Source organism: Urocitellus parryii, chromosome 5 (genome assembly GCF_045843805.1).
Source record: "Urocitellus parryii isolate mUroPar1 chromosome 5, mUroPar1.hap1, whole genome shotgun sequence".
NCBI lineage: Eukaryota > Metazoa > Chordata > Mammalia > Rodentia > Sciuridae > Urocitellus > Urocitellus parryii.
In genome coordinates, this window is record NC_135535.1 from 147,305,715 (window position 1) to 147,316,410 (window position 10,696).

A 10,696-nucleotide genomic window follows, 5' to 3' on the forward strand; every position below is an offset into this window, starting at 1 on the left:
TTATATGGTTTTGGAAAAAGAAAGAATTAACTTTAAGTATTTTTGTTTTCCTTCAGGAATTAAGTGATCTACAACGTGATCCACCGGCTCACTGTTCAGCTGGACCTGTGGGAGATGACTGTAAGCTTTGCTCTATTGCTAGGATTTTGTTACCATTAAAAGTATAGGTTTGAACATTTGTTAATGACTCCAAAACTCCTTTGTTTGTTTCAGTGTTCCACTGGCAAGCAACTATTATGGGGCCTGTAAGTATGATTCATATATATGAAATTAATCCCCTAGCCATGCTTCATTCTTGCCTTTTTACCTTTGATCTGATGTTTGTGAATAAGGTTGAATTTTCTTGTACACTGAATCTCGCTGGAAGCAAAATATGATTGAAGGTTTATGATGATTTTCTAAAGCATTATTGGCAATTTCTTAATTAGGAACACTAGGATGTTTTCCTTGCCAGATCCTTATTCATTACACATAGTAATGAATCACCCCCAACTTGCAAACAGAGTGTTTGCTTTACTTATTTATTTAAGACACAAAGAATCAGTTGTTTTTAACTAAGCATAGTCATTCCCACATCCATAGCTTTAATGTTAGGTGTAAGTCTAACCTAGTCATGGAATTCCTCCAACTAACAAGCACCAATTTGCATGAAGTTTCATCACTGTTCTTGTCTATGAAGGAGAATTGATAAATGTTGCAGTGGGTCTTTTTTTTTTTTACCACCTTTTGAGTTTTTTGCTTTTAATATTGTTGCACTATCTTGAACTCCAAATTACCTACTGTTCTATTACTGACTCCTCTTAACTCCCCTCCCCAGTACTAGGGATTGAACTCTGAGTGCTTTACCTACTGAGCTATATCCCTAGACCTTTTTAAATTCTTTTACTTTGAGATAAGATCTCCGTAAGTTGCTGAGGCTGGACTTGAACTTGAGATTCTTCTTTCTCAGCCTCCCAAATTTCTGGAATTACAAATGTGTGTTGTTGTGTTTAGCTATAAAGAGCTTCTCTTAATACTTAGTATCTTTGTTAATTTTATTTCTTTTTATACCTGAGAGGCAGTTATGACTTGAAACAGATCTTTTCTTTCTATGAACAAAAACCCAATTGCATAAGCTTCAATCTGCTTTCTAAGTGAGAGTACATTAATATCATGTTTTCATGAATATCAGTCTCTGCCTGCTCCCCAAAGGAGGTTTATTTTATGGAGTTTTGAATCATATTATCTTCTATTTAACTTAAAAGCAAAAAAAGTACTGAATTTCATAGCAAGATTACTGGAAAATTGTCTTGAGATTCCTAAATTATTATGTTAGTTGTTATACTAAATGTAAAAATGTAACGTATTTATATAACAATTTTCAATATGAACCTACATATATTTGTATTTCGTTATTAAGAACCTTTAAAATACTATCTTTTAAAGGTTCACCCTTACCATTTGAAAAATAGATCTTTATAAATATTAGGTGAGCACATGTAACAAATTATTACATTTGTGGTATTTCTATCTCCCTTATTTTAGAAATGCAAATATATGCTCTACAGTATTCCATAATCATTTGAATATCTAAGCAGACCATTTTGTCACTGTAATTTGTTTACATTTCTATGTAATTTGATTATTATATTTCATAATTATATTTTTGATGATCTAGAATTAAACAATATATATAAAAGGAAGAATAATTATGTCATACAGTCCTCTAATATGTATGTAGAAACTTAAGGGAAGAAGTAATGTGTATGTAGAAACTTAAGAGAAAAAGTAATGACAGTCTTTGCTTTTATTACCACATTGTTAATATAACATGATATGTTTAATTAAATATGAAGGAATTCAGATAGAATTTCAAGTATATTTTATTACAATTTTTGCTTTTTTAAATTTTTCTTTTTTGCTTGTAATGTTTTAAATATTTTCTAATGGCCATTTAGAATATACAAATTTAAATTCTTATTGCATTGATTCCTAACTTGATAGTACCATGAATTTATTTAGTTTTGTTTTGGACTTCTTTTGCATTTTCTACATTATTTTGTAAATTTTCTAAGTGAAGGTTTGAAGGATAAATTGTTTTTAACAATTCACTTGGTCATCTTTTTTTTTTTTTTTTTATAACTTGGGTCTCTCCTGGTCTCTACTTTGCTGTTAAGTAAGCATCAGAACTTAAGCTTTTTCTTTTTTTTTTTTTTCTTTTTTTTTTTTTAAAGAGAGAGTGAGAGAGAGAGAATTTTTAATATTTATTTTTTAGTTCTCCGCGGACACAACATCTTTGTTGGTATGTGGTGCTGAGGATCGAACCCGGGCCGCACGCATGCCAGGCGAGCGCGCTACCGCTTGAGCCACATCCCCAGCCCCCAGAACTTAAGCTTTATAAATTAAAATATAAATACTCCTCCAATCCCTTTTTAATACTGATTGCTGCTGCAGAAAATATTGGCATGCAGAAAATATTGGCATATATACTGACCTTTAAAAGTTTGTACTCATAAACAGATTTATTTGGGCAAGACACACCACTGAGTGTGTCTGTTTTTTGTTTTATTTTAAATTTTATGATACTGACATGATTGTTAGAAAATCCTTCTTCATACCTGCAAAGGGAAACCTGTTTTCAAGGTAAATGATTTGAATTTAGGCCACAATGATTATTAAAAAAAAAAAAAAACAAACTGGTAATATTTGATGAAACCATTTAAAATACGGCATTTTTTTTTCAAACCAGTAGTATTTGGGGGTATCTTTTTAAGTTACTATATAATTACTCAACCATTGATGTACGTTGTTTTGTGATTTCAGCCTGATAGCGCATATCAAGGTGGCGTCTTCTTTCTCACTGTACATTTTCCGACAGACTATCCTTTTAAACCACCAAAGGTATTTTTCTTTTTATGATTGATGTGATTGCCATGTCAGGGATTTTATTCCTTTTCCAGAGATGGTTTCATGACATCAAAGACTGTGGGTAGGTGAGCATGCTCAAACTGTTTTGTAAAACCTCCAAATCCTAAAGTTTGCATTCTTACTCAAACATTGAGTGAGATACTCAAAGCAGAATCTATTATGTTATAAATGAGTTTCTTTGACTTTCTTTTCCTGTTTATGAGGTATATGCAATTGAGGAAGTTTTTTTATGGTCAAGAATCAAACTGATATATTCACAGGATTATTTTTAAACATCTAGTAACTATTGAGCACCTACTATGTTCTGCTACAGTGAGAAATTCAAAAGTGAACGTGGTATGGTTCCTTCATTTAATGGGCAGGAGGGCACTGGGAAAAGATGAAAACATGTTCTTATTAGATTTAATTTAGATGAAGTCTAAAGAGGAAATAAATGATGAGAATATCAAGGAGGGAAATAATGAGCAGTTCTGTCGATCAGGAAATGGTTCAGGTTTTTAAAAACACCTGATTAAGTTTGTATTTTTGACATGGTAGCACAGCAACTCTTGTGTAAGATAGAATTCTTGGTCGATTTCTTAGGACAGGTTAACAGAGGCTCTAAGATCCAAGTGGCACATCCAGTACTACTAATAGTTAAATTAAGAAAAGGATTACTTTTAGGTATGAGAGGTTGATTACCAGTCATCCTAACTACTACAGATTTCTTACACTCTCAAATACTTCTCAACTCTTTGAGGAGGAAATGAGGAAAATTGAGATTTTGGCTTCCAAATTTACAGTATTTACAACTACTTGTAGCCCAGAGTGGATGCTCATTCAGCTTGCATAGACTGCATTTCTCCTTCTAAGGCTGTGTAAAGTTGAAGATTTGTTACCCCAGAGTAAATTGGTTTTGTTTTTTTCATAGTTCATGGCATATTACATTTTCTGTTGTTTTGTTTTGCTTTATGTTTAGATTGCTTTCACAACAAAAATTTACCATCCAAATATAAACAGTAATGGAAGTATTTGTCTTGATATCCTGAGGTCACAATGGTCACCAGCTTTGACTGTATCAAAAGGTAATTTCACTTATCAGACTTAAAACATTGGTAACAGTGAGACAGAAAAATATTTGTTTCAAGTATTTAGGAACCAAAGTTTTAAAAAACAAATTTGTGCTTTCTCCTATTTTGACTTTGCTTTGTTTTTATAACTCTATGTTATGTTGGCTTTTAACAGTCAGTTTTTGGGGCATGTGGGGTGTGGATGGGTAAATCTAAATCATAAAATGAGAAAAGCTTTAAAATGTCATAGTTATAAATTTGAGGATAAGCTCATTGACTATCTTTTTAGCTTGCTTTTGTCTTAAAAAAAGAATAATGGATAGTAATAAAAAGATTTTGGCATCAGTTGCCTATTCATGACATGGGACTTTGACAACAATGAATAAATCTATATAGCTAGTTTACTTCATCCAAGAAAAAAATTACAGATACGGCTGATGAAATAAGTGATTTTAAAGCAGTGACATATTTCACACTTTAGAATAATGCAATATAGGTAGCATGTAAGTTTAAATTTTGAATGATTGATGGCATCAGTATGACTGACACATAATCCATGCGGATTCTGAGCAGGCACAGTTGACAACATGCAGGACATTCTTAGGTGTCTATTATGCTGAGAGATGCAGATGTGTAGCCCTGTTCCTAGCTAAATTGTCAGCTATGTACATAGGTCTCTGAAGCCAATTGTGTTTCGTTAGCCATTACAATTTACTATGCCAGGCTGGGGATGTGGCTCGCTTGGCATGCGTGCGGCCCGGGTTCGATCCTCAGGACCACATACAAACAAAGATGTTGTGTCCGCCAAAAACTAAAAAAAAACCCAAATGAATAAATATTAAAATTCATTCTCTCTCTCTCTCTCTCTCTCTCTCTCTCTCTCTCTCTGTCTCCCTCTCTCCCTCTCTCCCTCTCTCCCTCTCCTCTCTCTCTCCTCTCTCTCTTCCTCTCTCTTTAAAAAAAAAACCAATTTACTATGCCAGCATTCTTTATTTTTTGTTTTATTTCTCTAATATGGAACTTGACAATTGGAAAATATTGATTGGGTCAGAAGCATCTGCTCCTGCAAGCACTATCACGTTTTTACTTTTTTATAAAATTCAAGAAAATTGTTTCTCTTGAAGAATTTATGAGAATTTGTGGTCATTAAAAAAAATTTTTTTTTGGTACTGGGGATTGAACCCAGGGGTGTTTAGACACTGAGCCACATCCTCAACCCTTTTTATATTTTATTTAGAGACAGGGTCTCACTGAGTTGCTTAGGGCCTCATGAAATTGCTGAGGCTGGCTTTGAACTCACAACCCTCCTGCCTTAGCCTCCCAAGCTACTGATATTATGGGTGTGTGCCATCATGCCCCACCACTTTTTATGTTTTAAATTAAATGCTACCCAAATATATGGCTTGTTGCTTGTTTTTTGTTTGTTTTATTTTTAGTTCTCGGTATTGAATCTAGCTTTACCTGAGAGCTACCTCCCAACCTTTTTTTTTTACATTTTTAAGACTGGTCTTGCTGAGTTGCTGAGGCTGGCCTCAAACTTGTGATTCTCCTGCCTTAGCCTCCAGAGTCTCTGGGATTACAGGCCTGGATCACCATGCTCCAAATCTAGTTTTGTTGTTGTCTTTTATATATATATATACACACACACACACACACACACATACATACATACATACACACACAATACCTTCATTTTATTTAACCCTAACCCTAACCCAGTCTTCACACATGCCAGGCAAGTGTACTACCACTGGGTCACAGCCCCAGCCCTATAGCTTGTTTTTGTTTTTTTGGTACAGGGGTTGAACCTAGGGGTGCTTAACCACCAAGCTATATACCCAACCTTTTTTATATTTTACTTTGAGACAGGGTCTCACTAGGTGCTTAGGGCCTCAGGTGCTAAGTTGTTGAAGCTAGCTTTGAACTTTTGATCCTCCTGCATAGGGATTACAGGCATGCACCACCACATCTAGCCCTATAGCTTGTTTTTGAAGTGATAAGTTTATAGGAAGTAGGGTCCACAGCCATAACTGTTTCAGGTATTAGTAAATAATAGGGCTTCAGGTCAATTATGACTGGTATTTTTTTCTAACCTAAAGTGCTCATCTAAAATTTTTATATAATATATCTTTTTAAAAAATCTTTCACATAGTGAAATTATATGCACTGAATAAAGGAAAGATTCTGTGTCAAATAGTTTTTCAAACTAACAGTACTCTTTCATGGAATGGTGTCATGAAATGAATGTCATTTGGCATAAGCAGCTAAGTCCTTATCATTTAAAAGAAATGGCAGACTGCCAGATGCTAAGTAATTATCCTCCAACCAAGATGGCTTTTATTAAAAAAAAAAAAAAAGTATTGTTGACTTCTACAAAAACTGTCTTTTGAGAATTTAAAAACAGCCTCCTTTTCCTCATATGTGAAATAGGATTACCAACCACCTAGGGTCACTGTGCCCCTGGCAGGAAGTTAGCATTCAGGTAAATGTTAACTGTTGTCTTTTACCTTATCTTAAAACCTTTGGTTTGTGTGCTTGATAGTGAAATCAGGGCAAATGACTCAAGGCAGCAGGACTCAGGAACTTCATTCTTGTTATTTTATGAAGTAGCTCATACCTCTATGATTTATTTGTGCACTTTTCACTTTCCTGCATTTTAAATGTCTTGTTTTGCTTTTTATCAAGAGTTTAGTCTGAAAACATTCTGGAGATAAACAAGTAACCACAGAAAAATCTACCCTTTTGGTTTAATATACAGAGACTTAAAGTTTCATTGGGTAGATGGGCAATGAGAAAAATTTTTTTTAAATGCTGGTTTTTTCCCCAGTCCTTAGGATCCCCTTTCCCTGTCATTTAAAGAGTCCCCTTTGGACTGGAAAGAGTAGGAAAAGATGAAGGAACATAGCAGAGGAGGAGAGGGTGGAAATAAGAGGTTGTTCCAAATGCAGCCCCTCAGAAGTGGTCCTGTATGAAACAGACAAATTAGGACCAGAGTTCTTGTTCCTTCCTGTTTCAAATACTTGAATTTTTCCCCCCAAATGTAGCTGTTTACATTGTGTTTTGACATAGTAACAAGTACTTTTTAGTTTCATTGATATTTTAAAATAGACAAGTTATCTAAAGATGGCTGTTCACATTATTTTTAAATGCATGTAATAAAAGTAAGGTACACGGGCTGGAGATGTGGCTCAAGCGGTAGCGCGCTCGCCTGGCATGCGTGCCACCTGGGTTCGATCCTCAGCACCACATACCAACAAAGATGTTGTGTCCTCCGAGAACTAAAAAATAAATAAAATTCTCACTCTCTCTTTAAAAAAAAATAAAAAAATAAAAAATAAATAAAAGTAAGGTACATGGAATAAAGGTTTCATTGAAGAAAATCTCACAAATCTTCCTTCTTTATAGACAGTCTGTGTAGCACTAAGGCAAAGGAACAGAGCCCATGAGCACAATGTTCAAAACAGTTTGCTTTTTAGAGTACTGGAGTTGAAAAGGTTGTTAGTAGCTACTTTGGAGATGCATATTTTGTAAATAAATAAAAAATTCAATAGAATTTAAAACTTCAAAAGGAGTAATAATTTTCTATTTTGTGCATTTTATGGTGATTTTATGATTTTAAAAGTTAATGATATGCTTCCAACCAAAGTTAGTATAAAACATAAAAATAAAACATTTTTGTTTTCTTTGTAAGTTCAATATCTATAGTCAGTGAAACTATTTTCACATGTGTAGCTTGTCTAAAGTAGAAAGATCACTATCTAATTTGATGTTCTCTTTTAAATCTAGTTTTATTGTCCATATGTTCTCTACTTTGTGATCCTAATCCTGATGACCCCTTAGTTCCAGATATTGCACAAATCTATAAATCAGACAAAGAAAAGTAAGTATTTATATTGCTTCTGTTTGAATGCATTTCTATAGTCTCCCAAACATGAGTATTATCAATATATTAAGTACATTTAATTAAGTGTATATTAATTTTGTCTTTTTCCAATGCATTGGACCTTTCTTTTTAAACCCTTCTCAATGAGTTTAAAGTCTTTTTTAAAATAAATTTTGTGTTTTTTTCCCATTTAATATTTAATAGTACATGTTTTTTGTTTATACAATTAACTATATAATTCTAGGCAGTAAATTTTAAATAAGAGAATTTAATCATTGGAAGTATTCTATATTGTATTTTCTGTCTTCTCCTGGGAAAAGAAGTTATCTCTATCCCCAGCCAGACTGACCTTGTTTTCAAACCATTTCATTCTGCTGTTTCCATAGGTTTGTTTATATTTTGCAGGTAATACTCATTCATAGTTGGGTTTTATAGTTTTTGGTTATTTTATAATTAGGTACATTTTCCTGTAGGTTACGGAAAAACACATGAATTAAAAAGTTATTTCTGTTTTACTTATGCATGAGCCTGTGTCATATTGATCTAATAATTGGTATATGTGTGATTATTGCAATTAAGCGTGAGAAGGTAGAATGTATAGTTCCATATAGACAGATGTTTCTAAAACATTAAATTTGTATATTTTTACTATATCCCTTTTGTATGCCTACAGATACAACAGACATGCAAGAGAATGGACTCAGAAATATGCAATGTAAAATCAAAAAAACTTTCATATATACCAGAGTACTGTAAAATCTAGGTTTTTTTCAACATTAGCAGTAAATTGAGCACTGTTTACTGTTTCATTGTACCATGAAACCCTTTGATTTTAACCCATTTTAAATGTGTTTCTGAAGCAAGACAAAACAAACTTCCAAAAATACCCTTAAGACTGTGATGAGAGCATTTATCATTTTGTATGCATTGAGAAAGACATTTATTATGGTTTTTAAGATACTTGGACATCTGCATCTTCAGCTTACAAGATCTACAATGCAGCTAAAAAGCAACCAAATTATTTTTTGCTGAAACTAGATGTTTTTACATGAGAAATACTGTATGTGTTGTCTAAGATGTCGTCACTTTTATAAATCTGTATTCAGATTTCATTCTTTGTTAGCTCACTTTATAATTTGTATTTTTTTACTGTATAGACTAAATATATTCTATTTACATGTATGTCAGCTCATTACTTTTTTCCTGTGAACAGTATTGAAAAAACCCAACAGCTGATAATTAAATGAATTAACTGTGTCTCCCTTGTCTTAGGATATTCTTTAGATTGATTGCAGATTTCTTAAACCTGAAATGATCTTTACACTGTAATTCTCAGTATACTGATTATGGAGAAACACTTGTTTTGATTTTGTTATACTTGACTTAACTTTATTGCAATGTGAATTAATTGCACTGCTAAGTAGGAAGGTGTGTAACTTTTATTTGTTGCTATTCACATTTGAATTTTTTTTCTGTATAGGCAATATTATATTGACACCTTTTACAGATCTTACTGTAGCTTTTTCCATATAAATAAAATGCTTTTTCTACTATTTGTCTTGATTACTTAAAACATTACTTTATCTATAGGTAAGAATTAAACCTGTATATAAAATTTTACATGAAAATTATTTCCAAATTATGAAAATGAGATGTATTATATTTGGCATTAATCATCACTAGTTATATATACATTTTTATCATATTAGCATCTCTTTACTCAATTGTCTGTAAGATTATTGATTATTTACCTTGGCCACTAGTTGTAGATGAGAATTCAGAAGTTGGGGTTTGTCTTGGATCACATCTAAGATGGATTATTTCTGGAAGTACCAAAATGAATGTAAGGTAGTATCACCTTCCCTGAAGAAATCATGAGATTCATTCATTAAAATTACCCTGTAGATGTAACTGACATTATATTTCTTAACATTTTGAAAATCTAGAGTTTCTAAAGTAGGATTTTAGTGTTGTCACAATTTGAAAAACATCCCTTTTTTTCACTATAAAATTTACCCCCAAAAAGAATTCTAAAATGATGCTTCCCTCTGTTTTTATAAGTTGTCTGGTAAAAGTGATCTAAATAAGCAGATTATCTTTCTAGATTTTTAAAGAAAATGAGAAAGTTCAAATGTATTACTTGAACTTTAATGTTTAGCAAGCATACCACCTGAGTGCATCATATTAAAGAGCATACCTAGCTCCTCTGGTTGTTGCAACAGGTGTGTGAATGTGCAGGCACCCCTGGTGGGGTAGTCATTAGCAAACCTTTTAAGCCACTTGATTATTTTGTCATGGTTCATTATTATTAAAGTACAAAATAACTTGTTGTTAGAAAATATGTGTCTTTATGAGATAATTAAATGAATTGTGAACTGGATATTTAAGAAAATATAGTAAAGTAGCTATATTAATTGATGTCTTAAAACAGCAATATCATGAAAAACACTACAATAGCTATCTTTGCCATGAATTTGAAGATTCAACATCATTAAGATTTTAAGTATTACTTATATGTTGACAGTAGAGGATTTTGTTTAAGTATCTTTTACTTTTTTTTTAAACTTTTATTTGTGTGTCATATATTTTTGGAAGTGTCTTTTTTTTTCTTTATTAAAAGTTCTGAATCTTACCTAACTCTTGTTTGCCTTTGCTTACATTTGAATTGTACAACCAGATTTTCGAGGAGTAAGCCAACGTTCTTATAGTTAACTAAAATCCTTAAATTCAGTGGTGGCATAGTGATCAGATAGATCATCATATTGGGGATATCATTTTTTGATTACAAATTCTAACAAAGAGAACATCAATTATCTTTTAAAACTGAGCTTAAAGCCTTTTAAGCACCTTCTTGGAG

The 10,696-nt window shown here is 32.5% G+C and overlaps 1 protein-coding gene across 1 annotated transcript in view; it reads left to right on the forward strand.

The window, feature by feature from the left end:
* Ube2d1 (ubiquitin conjugating enzyme E2 D1) overlaps positions 1–10,471 on the forward strand; it is a 34,137-nt gene extending 23,666 nt beyond the window's left edge. Inside the window, exons 2-7 of the mRNA XM_026409043.2 lie at positions 57–120; positions 214–245; positions 2,803–2,880; positions 3,866–3,971; positions 7,743–7,836; positions 8,513–10,471. Of these exons, the coding sequence (XP_026264828.1) occupies positions 57–120; positions 214–245; positions 2,803–2,880; positions 3,866–3,971; positions 7,743–7,836; positions 8,513–8,558 (420 nt within the window). The 3' untranslated portion in view covers positions 8,559–10,471. The remainder of the gene's footprint in view (positions 1–56; positions 121–213; positions 246–2,802; positions 2,881–3,865; positions 3,972–7,742; positions 7,837–8,512) is intronic.
* Positions 10,472–10,696: the final 225 nt, after the last annotated feature.